At 39.9% G+C, this 19081-nt stretch overlaps 1 protein-coding gene across 1 annotated transcript in view; it reads right to left on the bottom strand.

The window, feature by feature from the left end:
- Window positions 1-19081, bottom strand: part of LOC306751676 (RIMS-binding protein 2-like) — a gene marked incomplete at both ends in the record, with an annotated part of 52472 nt that overhangs the window by 15632 nt on the left and 17759 nt on the right. Inside the window, 6 exon segments of the mRNA XM_079235290.1 lie at window positions 498-702; window positions 3196-3222; window positions 4363-4380; window positions 4383-4493; window positions 7161-7283; window positions 9216-9281. Of these exon segments, the coding sequence (XP_079091416.1) occupies window positions 498-702; window positions 3196-3222; window positions 4363-4380; window positions 4383-4493; window positions 7161-7283; window positions 9216-9281 (550 nt within the window).

A 19081-nucleotide genomic window follows, 5' to 3' on the forward strand; every position in this document is an offset into this window, starting at 1 on the left:
CATTGATATGGCTCTATCTGCTGGCTCTGCAGGTTGCACTATGTGTCGTTAGAATACTAATGTGTTAAACCACATTCATGTCATACATCAGGTATATGATCAATTAGGATAGATATTGATCATGAATAAGCAGTGCTGCCATTAATGGTGTCCACATCTGTTCAGGAGTGAGCTGATCCAGCTGTTATGTGAGCCGTCTGGGGATTATATCACTCGGACTCATTTTATTCTGATCATAGGCCTTTTGATCACATCTAATTTGGTGAATGCTTTTATCGAGAGTGCAGTCCTTATTTTTTAGAATGGGTGGACCTCACTGTTAGTGGACCATTGAACACTGGTAGTTCACTCCACAGATTTGGCAATGTACTTTTATAATACTGTCCGACTCACGATGGACAGTTTAAAAAAAGGACGTTTTCAAAATCATCACATGAAGTCTCAAAAATGTATATGTACATGTGAAGTTTGGCTATGAGTCGAGAGCCCTGACCCACCTGTCTCCGTCTGGGCTTCAAATCCAACGATGACTTGTGAGACTTTCTTCTCTGATGAGAGAGGGATCTGGGATGTGGAGGCAGGATTAATTTGAAGGATGTCCACAGTATCTGATTGCAAACGGAAATTCAGCAGTTCGTTGGACAGCTGGTTGAAGTGTTCACTCTGTGACCTGCATCTCTGCTCCAGGTCACGAACCTTGACCTTTGAAGGACAATAAAGAAAGCAGAGGGAGGTGTAATGGCCGAGAGGAGGGAGAAAAACACACACACACACGAGAGAGAGAGAGAGAGAGAGAGAGAGAGAGAGAGAGAGAGAGAGAGAGAGAGCAAGTGGTAAAGAGTGAAACATCAGGGAAAAATACACACACAGCATGGAGTGTACTTCATCACATGTAATGTTCAGATATGAATTCTCTGAAGAACAGCCAACATTTCCTCTATTAATGCTGATCAAAAGAAGAACCAATTAGAAAAGGATCCCTCGAGAGACATCTTTCAGTATTTAGCTGCATGTTACATTGAAACCACTGCAGTCTTATCAAAGCTCATGGAAGTGTAGAGTCCTCTGCACTGCTGCAGCTGCTGATACATAACACTGTTCAACTCTGATAAGGAAGCCTAAGTACTGCAAGTAGTTAAGAGGATTATAACACTTACACTATAGACGTTAAATATGTCGTATCATAAATATATCAGAGGAAGTCAAGGAAGATAGATGGGGTGTATAGCGAGTATACTACTCAATACCATTCAGTGCACAAATGGATTTTCAATTTGCACAAAATAAGGTTTTGAAAGTTTTAATGATTTGCTGAAAATTCACACATGAAACTAATCAGGGAGGAAAGTAAATACCTGAAACATTCTGTCCTTATTGTTCTGTTTAGACAAAAAAGGGGAGGGAAAAGTAAAGAAAGAAGAAAAATTTAAAGAAAAAAACATAATGAAGATCGAACCGAACACTGATAAATGTCCATGCAATCGATGCAAAGAGGAAAAGTGAAATGCAAAACAGTATTATATATTTATCAGTGGAGATAAATATATAAAAGCATCATGAAATTAAAGTAAAAGGAACCAAAAAGAAAGACAAATATGTATGTTTGTCAACCTGTAAAAACCTCCTGAGCACAGGACTGTGGAATCAGGGTCTTGTGTCTGTGTTTGACACGACAAACAGCGGGGCTATGTTTTTCTTCCTGCTGAAGTGTGTGTTTGCCCATTAGTGTCGAGAAACAGTCATGTGACAGAGACTAGCAATTGATTCAAAGGATTTGCAAGAAAAGAAGTAACTCATCTTTCATTCTCCGACCAAACTCTTGATGTTTGTCTCAGCCAAACTCAGGCTGCTTGCTCAGTAAAATCGTATTAAAGGGCTACACGAGGATAATAACATGACCTTACTTGAACTACACTCAAAAGGAGTCTGCACCCTACTGTCGTGACAAAATGATTTAGAGTGAAATGAGAAAAATATTTTGAGTAGATGAGGCAGTGACAAGCTTCTTAAAGGCTGATGAAACACAGCAGGTCAGTGATTTGATCATAGGGACACTTGGTATTCAAGGTCAGCCTGGTTGCAGGATTAATGGGAATCTGCAACTACTGTTAAAGTTTGGAGAAAATATTGTTCACAGCAAAAGTACAGAACACCTACAGGAAGACAAAGGACAATATAGGAATATAGCTGCAAACACAGAAGCTGAGCCTCGGATTGTTTTAGATTCTCTGGGGTGTGAGTCACAAACTGCTGTGCAGTATTGAATAACCTACACGGTATTACAGTATTTTTGCACAACTACTTCTAGGTATGAAGAGGACAGTTTATTGTTGGTGGATTTCAAATTTTAAACCATAATTTATGCCAGAACTACCTGTTTCAGAGCAGAGGGCCTCAGCCAGCACCCTGACGATGCTCATACAATACGCATCTCACTGAAATTGAGAACCAATGAAGATTCTCGAGGAGATTCTATTAAAAGAGGATCCAGAAGCATGACAGCGTTATCCACAAACCTAAGCCTGGTTCTCCTCATCATGCTTCACATAAAAGACCCTACACATGCATTGTCCACACATGTTGAAAACGTGTCTTCACTCATTTGGCCTCTTCATAGCCTGGGTGGACGTCTTTTCGATGCACCTGTTCAGACATTTATCATTCTTATAGTAACCAGGTATGTTTAAAACTACGCTCTTCATCGAAGGAAAATTTAGATTTTAGGCACTTCTACATCATCATCATGATCTTGCATTCTTACTGACAGGTGTAGTGTCCCTTGACTGAAATGGTTGCATCTTGAAACTACTAAATTGACAGTTGCTGGAATCAAGGAAATGTTTAAAAATCCCCCAAAAATAATAACAAAGCTTGACAGCAATGGCAACAAAGGGGGGAAGGGCTAAACAAACACTAAATTCCTAGCAGAGGTGCAAACAGCCAGTGTAATTTCAAATACCTGTGTGAGTGGTACAATTTTTTTCTTTTTTTACAGACAAAGTGATTTTTGAAGCATTTTCATTTTTACACTAAAATTAAATGCATTTGTTTGAGTGTGTTTATATGTAGTACCCCTTGTCTGCCTAATATATGAACCATCTGGCGGGTTATTTTTTGTTGTTGTCGTCTCATTTCATCAGCTTAAAACAGATCTAAACTATATTTCAGAAAGGTAACAGTGAGGTAACGCTGTACCTCTAACAGGTGCACTGCTTCCTCATGCTGTTGGTCAGCGTGAAACCTCGCTTGTAGTGAACACACAGAGACACACAGTGGCAGCTGACACTGTGATCACGGTCCATGAGGGAGAATAGACAGCACACAGCTGACATACTGTCAACCCAATACACTGGTTGATCACGGCACTGGTAATTGAGGAGATGCCTTCTCCTGATGGCCCCTATGAGCAGTAACATATTCATTTTAGTGTGCAAGAAGTAGCTGGTAGCAGTAGTTAAAAAACCTCATTGTGTAGTTATACAAATGACTTAGCATCTGCTTAGTGTCTGTTTGTTTCTCTTTGAAAAGACGGCAATGCAAACACAAGACCATAAGGGGGTACATGCTGACTAAAAAACCTGACAGATTTCTAAGGAAGCAGTGCATGGATATGAAGCTTGCATGGTCTAATCTAATCCAGCAGGCTTTGAGTATATTTTCATATCAATCAATAGAATAACAATGGTCTTTTTAGCTTTTTGTTTTATCTTTGTATGGTGTGTAAACAATTAACTGTAAATAATGCTGCAACAGGACAAATATAAAACAAATTCATTCTTTAAAGCTACATATGTGTTCATGTAAATGTAGGCTCCACATTGCTGAACATCAGGGAGATTGAATTGATTAAGATGGATGATAAAACATCTTAGACATTTGAGTTTCAGGTGGATCAAAAGCACTTCTATTCTATGTGTCCCATGTGATACTTGCAGTTCTATACAGCTTCTAAGCAGAGAATATAAACCAATATTAAAAAGGCACCAGACAGTATACGAGGTCTAGAAAAAAAAGTCTGTACACTGAAAGATGTTCACAAGGTGTTTAAATTTATCAACAACTAGAAAGGAAACATTTTTAGCAAAGTGCTCTTCATCACACGACCAAACAATATGAAAGGTGTTGTAAGCTGAAACTGCATTTCGGCTGAAATCTGCTGATTTCTACTTTATTTGACAGGTTTCTAAGGTCTTTATATTTTCTGATACAGTAGCAGCGATTCAATGACAGTGATTCAGCACAAAGTGACTCCTGACACATCAACTACTGAACACGGAGCTTCAGTTCATCACTGGTCTTATCACAAAATCAATTACAAAGGAGCATTATGTCGAAAGTATATAAAAAATAAATCTTTTGTACTTTTGCCGTTATCCGTAAGGCCATACCTTTTGCAGTTGATTAATCTCCTTCTGCTTGGTGTGAAGGGCCACCAAGGTTTGCTCATGCTCTATCTGCAGCTGCTGCTTCAGCTCTACAGCCTCGTGCATATGCTGGAGAAACAGAGAGGATGTGGTTTTATTGAAGGATGTTATTTAGAGATGATTTTTCACAGTACACCGTTTCAGCAAGAAAGTTGAACTATTTCTTGAAAGGCAGATTTTTTTCAATCTAAGGCACTCAAGTGTTGAGTTCACTGTGGAAGAAAAGAGTACTATACAGAATGAGCTTTTCATATAATGCGTATCAGATGCAACCCACTGTATACTCCGGACTGACTCAGACAAAGCTGTCACGCATGGTCACCCACGCTGATCCTAAATCTACCCTTTCCCAAATTAGCCAACTCATAACCATACAGTATCTATTCGCAGAGTCACGACCAGCTGCCACATCTTACAGAAACAGCGTTAAGGCCATAAGATGTTTCTACGGGTTTAAGAAGAAAAGACAGCTTAAAAAGCACTGACATTCATAATTTTCTCTCTGTGTTCTCTCTCCCTCAAAAAAAAGAAAAGCCTCTTTACTTCCCGGAGTGGCTTCGAGGTGTCCTGAGCAGGCAGCTACTGCTTTGCATAATCAGGGAGAAGTTCTAAGCTGCAGAGGACTGGGCTGGCTGAGAGGCTGTCACTGGAGCCTGAGTGAAAACTACTTTTTATAACTCTTGGATATTCAAGGCTTGATGAACTCACCTACATTTTAAGCAAACACTCTGTGACGTCTTTTTAAACCAGAGACGGACATTGATCTAAAACCAACAACCTGCCTTACGGACATCTGCAGCTCAAGCCTTTCAGACTACTGCCAACCTTTCTTATTTTGGTTTGTGGCCTTTATCATGACCCTGATAACACAAGTTGGTCTATAAAGTTGTTATAATATATATATATATATATATATATATATATATATATATATATATAGTTTTGCCAAAGTTCCAGGAGCAGAACTGTACAGTTGAAGCCTGGGATTTGGACTTGAATCATATTCTCCCCATTTCACACATTAAAAAGTATTAAAGAAGCTGCGCTAAATCTAATGAATTGTCTTAAGGGATGGCAACAACAGTTGAACATCAGTCTGAAGACTACAGCTGGGGTTGTGGAGTTATAAAGAAGTGAGCTTGACAGACCGCTGTAGCCCACACCTCCTCTCTGCTTGTGGCTGGAGGCTCGAAGCTACATTAGCCGCTATACTAGCACTGCTTAAATCATATGGACTGTCCGCTTCAGTGACAATTGTAACGAGCCACTTTACATTTGTCTTGCCCCTTAGACGTTCTGTACGACAAAGAGGTTTATTAAATTCCCACATAGAATATATGACAATAAGTCTTTTGTTAACAGATTATATAACTTTAAAGCCTAATTGACAGTGCTGTATCTAATTAGCTTTGACTGTAGAAGTCTGTCTTATGTCTTTTTTTTTTATTTCTTCATGTTCCATCTCCTCCATCTCTGCTCTCTCCACCCACATTGACCCGTGTAATTTTCTCTAAATAGTCTCTTTGTCTGCTTAATCAATACACAATGAGAAAGTGACAAACCTTTCTTTGCTGTATTAGGGAGCAGGTCAGTTTTTCTCAGATGGGTACATTTCTCTCTCAAATATCCTGACAAACAGACAATCGATAGGAGATGCAGGGAGGCGAGGATTTGTAATGAGAGTGCCTCTGACGGCGCAGGGAGACTGTGTCTGATTACTATTGGCAGACTATGAGACGGTGAAAAAAGAGCCTCTCCGTGAATCTGATGACACTTCACCTCATGAGTTGCATCGCTTTCCTTCTAAAGTTTTCTTAGAAAACAAAAACACACGATTTGAATATTTTCAAAAATAGGCAGCAAAAACACAGCCGGAAAAAAACTCCAGATCTGATGAATGGTGTGACCTGAACAGAACCACTGAAGTGAACGAGGGATGAATGAGTGCTGATGGGAATTGCTGAAGAGATATACAGTATGTCAGTGGAAAAAGTGGACGGATGGAATCAGTAAAGGAGGATAAACGGTTTCGACTTGGGTCTCCTAATTCTTTTGCTTTGCCTATTTAGCAGTAAGACATGTGCAGGGTTTGCCTTAAAGACATATTGCTCAGTAGTCTCCACAAGAACGGGAGAGATGAAGAAGAAACCATAGCAGGTTTGTGGTATCAATCCCGGAACTCATTTGTAATTGATTTACACAATGTAATCTGTAAATGCAGGTGATTAAATGTGGGTAGAGAAAGGCAATGTTTTCCTTGGGGGACATGTGAAAAATGGCAAATCGTAAATCTTTGATCAAGTAATCCAAGGGTTCATTACTGACACTTATTGACAGGATCTCAGAGTTCTCCCACAGGATTGTTTTCTGACATGATTAATAAGGAGCTGGCGACATGGTGTTTTTTACTCCATACTCAGATTACTACCACTGCACTACGGTAAAGAGGATTCAAAGTTGTCATTATGTTATAGGATTTTCCATATTGTGAAGCAGTGAAAGGTAATTGTATGCATGTATGAAAATGCATTAATAACATGAAATATGTAGTATCATGTCGCATATAAAAGGATTCAATTACGAGCACCCCGAACAATACCGGAGGAGGGAGGATACATTGAAATAGAGGAATGAATAGAGAGATGAAGAGCTGTAATTATTAAAAGCAGACTAGTGATGTATGTATTTTTCAAGGTATATGGAATGAAAGTAAACATAAATTTCACAGCGTCTCACCTTTAGAACCTGTTCCAGGTTCTCCACTTTGTCTTGGAGTTGGCTCCTCTGCTGCTGGGCCACGTCTCTCTCCTGGCTCACTACAGCAAAGGTCTGTCTCAGCTGCTCATAGTCTGACCGCACCTATATGAAGAATAAGAGTCCAGATGCAAGATGGGGAGGGACAAGAAAAAGACAAAAAGAGCAAGTGGAGATTAAGAGGATTATAAACAGGAATATAAACAGCCATACAAAAAGGTCAGCAGAGACACAAGTAAACAGGAGAACCACAAAGAGAGGAGAAACACTTTCATTTCCTCCCTGTTTTTTTTACTTGAGGAGCCTAAATGTAGCATTTATTCTGTTTTTTTAAAGACGAAAAGAAACATGCAATTTTTATGAGGTTTGTTCTTGCAGTAGACCTACTTTTTACATTCATGAATAGAGGCTGTTCTTTTTTTGCTGGAGGGTTGATTGGGAGTTCACAGTTTGAAGAGAAATTAATCAGCACATTTCAATTTAGCCTTGATGAGACAGAGCTGCTGACTTAAGCGTTCTTCGTCTCGCTCCTTCATCAGTCAGAGGCCTTGAGTCAAGCTGGTTCCTCTCAAGGCGGCCTCATAGGACCGAGCAGAGCCATCCCTCAGCCGTACACCAATCATCTCATTAACTAGCAAAAGAGATGAGCGTACAATAGATAAGCTTGCTTACTCAACTGCACAAAACTACTCTGCTTCAAAGGGAATGAGTTCATTCGTATTGGGGAATTCATGACGGGAGCTCTATTAATCTGAGCTATATTACATCGGGCAAGTAGCATAATAATAATGTTCAAGCATTTATCTTGATACCCAAAGATGGTTGACATAATATAATTCTATTAGGCGAGTAAAAACAACATTTAAAGTTAATATAAGTGCAGAACAGAGCAAGATATAAAATCAAACTTGAAAAAACGTGGCCTGGTAATGAATCACCATCTCCCGCGAATAAATATTCTAATCTAATATATATTTGATAAATATTCTGTCCTTAGCTGTGCTGTTTAATCAGCAATATTTCAATACTTCTTCAAAACTGAAATTACTAATTGTTAACACACAGCACCATTGGCGATTCTGTATCGGAGTGGAAACAATAACATGAACATTGAGTCCAATACAAGCCCACTATGATTTTCAGTCAATATATTTCCTTTTGAAACCGTCCGTCAGAGATACGCAGTTATTTCTCTTGAACTCTCTGACAAATGGCCTCCAAAGTACAATTTATTCCCTGTGATTACCTTCTCTAATAATATCACCACTTTCTTCTGTTCTCTGCCTCTTTTATCCCTTCATTTCCTCTCTATGCTCTGGCCACCACGTGCTGCCAGGATTGCTCTTACAAACCAGTCGCGCCTCATTCATATTGTGTATGTAGCGGGACACACATCTTTTTCATCTCTGTGCACAGATGGCATCTTTTTGTGTGGCACTCTGGAGCAAAAGCTCCGAGCCGAGTCCCTGGACACGTGTCAAATCTGCCCCCTCTGTGAAAGTCACTATTAGCGCCAGAGTAGCTAATCGCCAACCATCACAGACTGTCTCCATCTGGGTCTGTCTGTGTGTGTGTGTGTGTGTGTGTGTGTGTGTGTGTGTGTGTGTGTGTGTGTGTGTGTGTGTGTGTGTGTGTGTGTGTGTGTGTGTGTGTGTGTGTGTGTTGCAGATGGAAGACTTGACATTAATAGCACATGTGGGTGAAGAAGCAATATAAAGAACATGATGAGGCAACACATGAAAACATGTATGATGATGATAAAAATGGTATTGATCTGCAGAGACGGTTCACAGATAGCAACATATGACTGATGTTACAGTCTTTTATAAGACGATGTGCTTATGATACGTAACACCTATATCACTGGTAGTGCAATATACAATAGATTTTACCATTGATCATGGCCTGGTTGGTCATTGATTATGGATCGGTGTGTGTGTGTGTGTGTGTGTGTGTGTGTGTGTGTGTGTGTGTGTGTGTGTGTGTGTGTGTGTGTGTGTGTGTGTGTGTGTGTGTGTGTGTGTGTGTCAGCCATACCTGGTCATACTTGGACGTATTCAGGTGGTGGTTGATCAGCTGCAAGGCAGCATGGAGCTTTGCCCTCTAAATAAGCAAGAGACACAAAAGAGAGTTACGTGTTTTGTTACATTATGATGCATCATCTTCCTCATTGCAAAGACTTTCATGTCTGACTGCATCATGTAGGCAAGCCAACCAGCGCAACTCCATCTTAAAACTATTATATAAATGACAGATGAAATACTCAGGTTAGTGCCGATCCCTCCCCTCCGTCTGTATGCATGTGTGTGTGGGGGGCTAAGCTTTTCTCTAAGATGCTGTCTGGAGGACAAAACCCACAGCTGCACACTGTCACCCTCCATTTGGTATATGGTATTAGGAACGGACGGGGAGAGCTGAAAAAGTGTGTGTGTGGATGGGGGGGGGGGGGGGGCACAGGAAGAAAGAGGGATGGAAAAGAGGAATAGGAAGTGGGAAATGGTTTGAGGGAGAAATATTCAGGAAAACCTAACAGACTGAGATGAAAGGATGGAATGAGGGAGTGCTGAATATGTCAGTTGAATACTAAATAAGAAAATGAGTGCATAATGTGAGCCAAAACGCAGAGAGCTCAAGATGAGATTAACTTGCATGCCACGTACAAAAAATAAAGAAAAGGATCAAAAAGAGGTGTGCAGTTCCTGTCTGCACTCTGTGCTGCCAGATCCACATTCAGAAGTAGTCATGCCGCTGGTGCTGCAGGTACTCAAGCATTACATAATTACGGCAGACTCAAACTAGGGCATCGCTCTCCTCCTATCACAGCGCTGAGCATTTAAGAGACTGCGACTGGTCATATCCTGGCCCATAATACCACTTCATGCTAGTGCACTGAGTGCATACTGTTGATTGTCATTCTCAGCATCCCCATCATAATATGTGGATAAGTCATTTATAATGGCAGTGGAGCCTTTTCTCTATTCAGCTTTGTCTTTGTACAAAAAGCAACAGGAGTCGATCACAGCTTTTATTTTCCTCATATGTCTAGCACATTAAAATTGTGGCTTCAAGACCAGTAAGGTTTTGTTTCATATGAATCTAAAAATATTGCCCCAAATAAAAAGGAGATGTATAGTCTCTCAAAGAGGGTTTAATCCAAATTGCCACCAATGTGTCATAAACTGATGAAAAACATCTGACTGGCAAAATGCATTCTAGCTCCATAAAGTACAGCTGACTGTGTTGTTTTTGTTCCACACCGATGAGCAGCACCATGTTAACACTGTGGCCCCCCTCACACACATGTAATATGCTCTCTTGAGCCTGATTGCTATGATATAGTCAAGCAAAAGAGGAGTTCCGGCATTGTACGTCGGCTGCTGCACAAGATTGTGCAGCTCAGAGGTTTATGATCAAATTTATCAGTACAAATCGAGAAACTCAATAAACCCGAGCCAAGAGGAGAAGAGAGAAAAACAAAGAGAGGGGCCAGGCAGGTTCATCCCTCTCTTTGTGTGCAGGCAGAGAGACAGCCAGGGCTGTCGGAGGAAGACACAATCAAACCGAGACACAGATAGAGAACAGACAAGGACGGGAAGACACAGAGACTGCTGAGTGAGTTCACACGCTGCTCTTATTGTGTAACGCTACCTCCGCATCACATCACCACAGACTACAGAGCAGCCGCAATTGTACTGAACCGCACCAAGCTACAGCAGCAGCCAAAAATTATCTTGTTCCTCTTGCCTTTGACTGGTAATTATGGAAGACATGACACATCATGAGGTGCCAGCTGCAGTCGTCCTCTGCACTGGCACTCCAGGACGTGGCCTTGTTGTTGACACCAAAGGGAAGCGTGGTGGGGTTTTGAAGGGATGTAAAGATAACTGGAAAGAAGTGATGGACAGGTCGAGTAAAGACAGTTCAAGCAAAAGAAAGTTTCGGGTTCATTTGAGGTTGCCATGATAACAAAAGAAAGAAAGACCCATAGAAAAAGAGAATGACCTTTTAAAGGCTTCTTTTCATGGGCCTCAGTAATGATGTCTGCTTCTACACTTCCTCCCACTTCCAGTGAATCACACATTCACAGCTCTGCTTAACACTTCGCAACATCTTGTAAACACATTGCTATACTGCTAAGCCAAGGGACACGCGCACACATTCCTGCGCCAATTCAAACCTACAATATGCACAAATAAACAGAGCAATCTGGTGGGAATATATAAATGATTTAATAATTAGACCTTCTCTGATGGAAAAACACTTTCAAAAGGGGATGAACAGCACTCCGAGGACATCTACGCAGATCCATGTTTGAGTGAAAAGTGTGGCGTGCGTGTGAATCTGTGCGCAGTTGTAAAATTTGAGCTACAAATGTGTGTGAAAAGAGTGGACAAGCTAGGGGGAAAGACCTCAACGCCACTAATGACTAATTCACTTTGACAACTTCTTTCTTCCTTCCTCTTCTGTCTATTCTCTCCCCATCTAACTTTTAACGACACACACACACACACACACCTGTGTCCATCACCAACATGATTAACATTATAATAATAATAACTTTATTTATATAGCAGCTTTAAAAACAAAGTTCACAAAGTGCTCTACAGAGAAACAAAGAAGACAACTTAAATATTGGTAAACAAAAAGGACCATAGGCAATGAATACTACAATAACCAAAACAAACAAATAAATAAATACAATATACAAACAAAACCAGAGGAACAAAAGAACAGCATAATAGATCATAAAAGGACATAATTCTCTCCCCAAACCCACTAATTTAGCTGCAGGCCCTAATTCTGAGTCTGCATCAGGAGTATTAGTTTGTATAAAGTTGTAGGAGCACATCAGAAACCTTACATAGGTAAACCTTTCCACAACTGGCTAGACTTCAGAAAGCTTGAGAGGAATTGTTTCACATTTTGGGAATCTATATTATCTACAATGTTTTGATTAGAGTTAGATAAGCAGATTGATACCACTCACACTACATATAAAGCTACGGCCAGGAGTTAGCTCAGCAAAATATGAAGACTGTAGGGGCCTGGCTGCACCGTATAACAATATACACACTTAAGACATATTAGTTCCTCTGGCTTTTGTAATATTATGCTTCACTGCAAAGAAAAAGTAAGAAAAAAGCAGTGTAATGGTTTCCGCCACATGAACTCTGTTTGCTCTGGTCCAAACCAAACCAGGAAGTTTCTTTGATTGGCAACAAGGTGTCAAAATACTAAATATATGTACTGTATTCATACTGATCCAAATTGGATGGGAATCATCTTAAAATATTCTCTCTCTTTAATAAAGAGTACATCCAGCTTTGTCCTCATAACTGTGTTGGCATCTTGAACATACAGTATTTTTCTATGCAGGCTTCAAATGTATTTAAAGTGTTAGTGCTTTTGAATTGCTGAATTGCCACTGAAGAATAAAACAGACATTAATGGGAATTAATTGCAACATTCAAATATTGCTTCTTGCAAGCCCACAGAAAATTTCACGGACAGGATCTTGGATTTGCTTGATTTAGAAATACAGGTTTTGAATCTTATTGGTAATATTACATATTGCAGTTTTGTATTTGAGGAAGCATTAGGCAGTAGCTGCTGCACTTATAATGGAGAACAGATGAAGGATTAAGTAATTGGTGCAGATTAAGATTTCTACGATGGCTACTGCTGACTCTAAATGGGATTTTTTTTTTTGTGGGTAGAGGATTGCTGCTGCTCTCCCTCAACTCCCAGGGGGATTGCCATTAATCAGATGTCACGGTGAAACACTTTGTTCCACTTAACCGTGGACGGAAACACACCGATGACATCAGTTGTCTTCAGTGGGAGCACCAGTGAAGTCACAGATAAGCAGAGATATCCTATCAAATCTAATAAGTGAACAAAGATATATTTAGTAGTTTTGAAGTTTGAAGTATATGTACATACATAATGAAGAAATACAAGTCAACTTTTCTTTTCAAAATACTGTGGAAAAAAAAAAAAGTCTTAATAGCATCTGACACCCTTTAAAAAAGTTGATTCAGTTGCTGTAACATTAACTACAAATCGCTTTATACTACAGTACTAATCTTTTTTAGGGCATGCCATGATCTTTCTCAACTTCTATTGGAAGATCTTTCTAGTAATTGCAGAATTGTAATTCTCACCTATAAAGTAGCCTCTATCACATCTTTTGATGCCTCAGTGAAACAAATCAATCATCCTAATGCTCTATGACCATAGACTACCGTACAGGTGTTGTCATAACATGAAGCTGTGATATCTCCCATTTCAACCCTCATTGACGTGCATGAGGATGTACATATAGATGAACAAGTCATTGGGCGACATGTTAAACAGCAATGCCACCATTTTCCTACTATTCTGCTGATCAACAGTTGGTAACAGTAAGGTGTGAAGAAGCGTAGCAGCCGGCCAGTAATGGCAGCAAAGAAGAAGACTTCCAGGCTGGCAAATCTATATGTAAACAATTTGAAATATCCACAAAATCAGCTCTGCAAATGTGTTATGTTGATGAAGGAAATGCATCCACACATTTGTTGGACTTCAAGGATAAATACATATACATTTTGGTGAGAACAGAGCATCTTTACTTGCAGGGAATTTAGCTTCTGTTATATTATCACATGGTAATGTAGTTTTGAGCAGGAATGGTAGCCTTGCACAAAAACTCAAGGAGCATTTATACAATGATTGCAACGGTGGTACCAGGTATAGCTGCAAGTATTATTTCACGGATCAGCCACCTGTAGCATAGTTCAAGATGCAATACTGAAAATGAAAAGAAACGTTTCAAATGTACCGTAAACTGCTGAAGAACACACTTTCAAGGTTGATGTTAACTTTAAAGCAGTTGAGTACATCCCCACTTAAGGAATTGGTTATGAAAACGAGGGATATTTTGGAGATTTATTGTGTAGCATTAGTAAGGTCTTCACTGCAGCATAAAAGATGATATATAACACAGTGTTTGTCCTCTGAAGGGCTTAGTAGGTGTTTCCCTTTTCATAAGAGACTTCTAGCCCTATTAATATTCTGGAGAAAATCAGCTTCTTTGGCAGACTATAGCAAGCCTCAAGATCATTTTGATATCAATCGTTACAATGCAAAATACTGCGCATTACTACTTTTTTGCAACATGTGCATTTGGCACCTGGACAACTACTTGCTAATAGTTGCACACTCACAGTATATTCACAAAACAGTGATTTCCTTTAACCTTTAAGTCATGGAGTATTCAAGTGTGCCATCTTACTTGGAATGCAACCTTTTGCATAACTCATCTATTCTTCGTGCTTATAATGAAGTGCGGTAAATGTTACCAATATATTTTTCATCAACATGAAAACAAATCTTATATTTTGTGTCGATTTCAACTTCTGCACCAATGTGTTTCTGTAGGTGCCTGTGACTGTTGTAGCGGGCAAACTTCCCTATAAACTAAACCGACCTCCGGCAAGTTGCAGACTCACTGAGGTTTTCAGTCACAACTTAAACGTGCAGTTGAGTAGCAAAGTTATGAAGCACAGAGAGACAGAGTAAATTAATACAATTTCACAACCTAACGCTTCTTCCACTTACTCTTGTCAAAGACAGCACATTGCTTTTACCAGATGAGTGACAACTTTGTTTGGCTTCATTTATGCAACTAGTGTCACATTAAATCATGGTGGAATTAACAAGCTAGCTGGCTAACTATGAGACAGCTGGCAAGATAGCTAGCATGCTAACTCTGCTGTGCTTTAATGCTACACTGGTTGCAGAAAATTTGCCGAACAGCGGGCATACCACTCTCCTCCCATTAGTTTTGTATGGCCCCACAGACGTGTTGTCATCACAACAACTAACAATCATCTGCATTTTCTTTTGTACTCGTCAAATGACAGTTCAATGTCCATTCTACATCTCCATCCTTCTATTTCTGTGGTGTAAACTGTGGACGCAGATGGCAGTGGGTAACATCAATATAGTCAAGTGTGAGTTGAAGCGTGTGTGTGTGTGTGTGTGTGTGTGTGTGTGTGTGTGTGTGTGTGTGTGTGTGTGTGTGTGTGTGTGTGTGTGTGTGTGTGTAAGCATGAATGAGTTGCATAACTAGCATCTCCAGGCATACATCAGCCTTAAGCTTGTGCATCCACAGTGTTCCAGACCTCTCATTTGAATCCTAAAGATTAAAAATAAAAAATAAAATGATTCATGTGGCAGGAACTACCTCTCATAAGAAACAAATACATACCCTATTAAGTTAAAACTCTAAGTCCTCACAATGTATAAAACCCTAATCATTTGAGGAAACCCCCTGTTGTTGGTGGATATGTAAATAAAGGTTTAAAAAATGACTCACCCCTGCAGATTTAATAATGTGGATCAACTGGAGCTTGAATGGAAACTCAGCCTACGCAGTCACAGACGTTTAATATTAATGTCTCAAGCCCAAAAGACTCTACATCAGCTCAATGTGGCAGCAAAGATTTTATGCACATATAAAATCTTCTTACTGGGAAGGAATTCCTGCACAGACTGTACAGTGAAACCACACTCAAGATTTTACCAAGAATGATAAGTGTTCAAAGACCCATATCCAAGCACAAATAAAGAGCCTTGCGGGATATTTACTTTTAAAATGTGTTCACCTTTTCTATCGAGCAAGAATCAAACAGCTTGTGTTTTGTTTAAACGTCCTGGTTACTCTACATCCTGCCATGTGTGTTTTAGTGTGTGGGTGTGCAGAGCGGGAGACAATCCAGAGTTTTATGGAGGAGAGAAGACAGAGGAGAGGCAGGGAGAGGCCGGCGCTATCGTCAGGAGAGATTAACTTCTCCTCCACGTAACACACATCCTCATTCACCTCACTCTTCGACCTCCTCTGTCGCTTCTCCTGTTACTCATCGTAACTCTGCTAAGATTCTGTAATGCTTGTGCATGTGTTGTAAACATATATACAGTTCATACAGTGTTTGCTTTTGAGTCTCCACAGATGCTCAGGGACACATGTGACCATATTGCAACAAGCTGATTTTTACATGTCAAACAACTTTTTGGCCCACATCTGGGGCAAGTTACCAAATAGCTATGGTTTCCATTTTCTCAAGTAGTGGCCCGTTTCACCAAATGTGCAACATGCAAGCTGCAATTTTCATCATGAGACCATTTCCTCTCCCCTTAGGTTTGACACTTGTCACTTATCAAAACAAACAGGATAAATGGGAGCAATGCATGAGCAAGTAGGATTTAAAAAAATCATCAGCAATTTGCAAGCGACAATAGTTTGGAAAGTTTGATGATACCAAAATTTGCGATCATCTTATGTACATACATACAAACATAATAATAATAATAATAATAATAATAATAATTGGCACAATGAGCAATAAGGGAAAGCCATGTGAGATGCAGCCTTAAGATGTCTGTAGACTGCGATCAAGACTACGAGACCCTTCTCGCATAGGGCGACATAAGATTGTTATTGCACAAGTTGTGTCAAATTGTGCAATGAATGCCTTGTGAATCGTAGAGCTTTTGTAAAATCAGGTGCAAGAACTCAAGTCTTCCTCCTGCGCCACTCTTAATGTTCTGAAAATGTTGCAACACAATAAACATGCTTCACCCATAGCACATCAAGAAAACCCCAAAACATGAATGAGAGGAGGCAGTAATGAAGCGGCCAGGAAACAAAGGTCACATGAAAAGCCAATTTTGCAAAGTGACTTTATGGTAAATATGTTTTTAGCAATAGCATTAGTTCATCAGTGTATTCGGTGTCACCTTCTGATTGGTTGGTTTGTAGACGTGGGTCGTAGCAGTTGACGCATTGTTGGATTTTGGTCTTAAATTTCGTCTTAGCTTGTCTTTGATCACTGAACTGAATATAGACACACAATATGATCCAAGAACATGTTTTTGATTGACATCCAAAGATTTCACCATGTTTCTTTCATTAAACTGACAGAAAGAATTTACATTTGAAGCATAATTTGATAAAAGACGTGAAGTGCGATGTGTCCCAACTGGCTCTAAATCCAATCTTAAAGTGGTCCGAACAGAACCAGGGAGAAAGATAGAGACCATGTGAGCACATTAACTTTGACTGTGTACTATATATAATATGTAGAGTTGCTCCAGCTGTACTGTATAAGGAGGGCCCTGCGGGAGAATCACTGGCCTCTCTCGGGAATACACTTGACCCACGGGGAACATTAGGGCAAGGGAACGTGCACATTGAAGTGTGTGCACGCCCTGTATGTTCATACTGAGGGAGCAGGCAGTGAGAGTGAAATAGGGCTGCCATGACGTGAGAAGCAAAGCTTCCAGTCACATTGATGACATAACACATTTGATGTGAACAAGACCTATTGTTCCCTCAGGCCACAGAGAATATCAGAGGCCTGGAAAATAAGTTCTGAGGAAGATCAGTGTAATGCTAATGAGAAGCCCAAGAGCTGGTTAGGGATTACATGTGCTTCGATGGACCTTCATGCTCACATAATGCTTGGATGGAACTCCATGCTCAGAATACACATGTGCACACACAAAACACACAGAAGCTGGCGTACAAATGCTCCAGCTCAAGCAAATCCATAAAACTCTCACACAAACCACACCCGGCCAGGGATGCACACACATTCTATATGTGTATACACAGATTTGCACACACAATACCCACAAATACACACACGTGACCCCAATCTGCAGCAAAACATACTGCACAAGGTGCTAAATAATTAACATCTGACCCCATTGCACAGTTGCTAAAATGTACAGTACTCTAGAAACACTGACAGAACCTAAGCAGAGGTTTCCTCGCCACTGGTTTCTAGACCAACGCCTACTGTAGGTAAAAAGAGCAAACGGTACAAAACCTGCATTTTATACTCATCAGCAGATGCTTCAAAATGCAGCAAAAAGTCTTTTAGCAAAGACAAAGCCCTGGGAGAAGGTTATGCAGTGTTGGCCTCTTCGCATCAGCTGCCAATAGATAACTCATATTCAAGTTTCTGTTTACATTGTTTACATCATCAGGTTGTGGGGTGGCAGGCACTCCAGATACCCATATGCATGTGCACGAGCACTGAAAAGGGGAGTTTTTCATAGTACGTCACTCAGGTTGACTAACCAATAAAATGAAGAACGAGCATTTGCTAAACTTTGAAATAGTTTTTGCTCTCAATATCAAAGTGGTTCATAAATATTCTTCATTTGTATTCTTTAACGGATGTATTGCTCTTTTGTTGAGGTCATTTCAGTTGTATTAATTCAGTTGCTCTTGCATTTGGTTCTATCTTGCACATTTGACATTTTGCACTAAATACTTATTGTGAGGCACTTACATAAATGAATCATTACTTACTTTATATATATACCTCCTATTTATTCTACATTAGTATTGCACAAGCTACCAAATGGTTCCTCTTGTGAGCAGAGCAACAGAGCAAAAAAGAATTGGGACTGCTACCATGACTATATTGCTAGCCTCTGAACAAAACATGCAAATCACCTTTAATCCCTCACAGACTTCTGTCTCATCAAGCTCACAGATGTCTGGAGAATGTTCCTTCAAAAAAAATGTTTTGAAATGAGACCTTGGAATTTAAAAATAATCACTTACAGACGACAGACAGTTGCTATCATCTGGGCTCAAAACAAGTTTTACTGTAGAAAACAGATCAGTTTGTCTCTGCTATTTTTAACTAATATCTGTGCTTAAAATTCTGCTCACAACCATGACAAGAAAAATATAGAGAATTCTATAATGGTTCATGTAACAGTGTGACTCTGTGACACAGAGCAATAGGGGACAGTTACAAGAGCACAGGTCCTGTCATGTCATCTGTATCCAAACAGGCTGGTGTGTTTGTCCGTTCTCCTCTCTCTCTCTCTCTCTCTCTCTC

The sequence above is a fragment of the Taurulus bubalis genome, assembly GCF_910589615.1.
Source record: "Taurulus bubalis genome assembly, chromosome: 19".
Lineage (NCBI taxonomy): Eukaryota > Metazoa > Chordata > Actinopteri > Perciformes > Cottidae > Taurulus > Taurulus bubalis.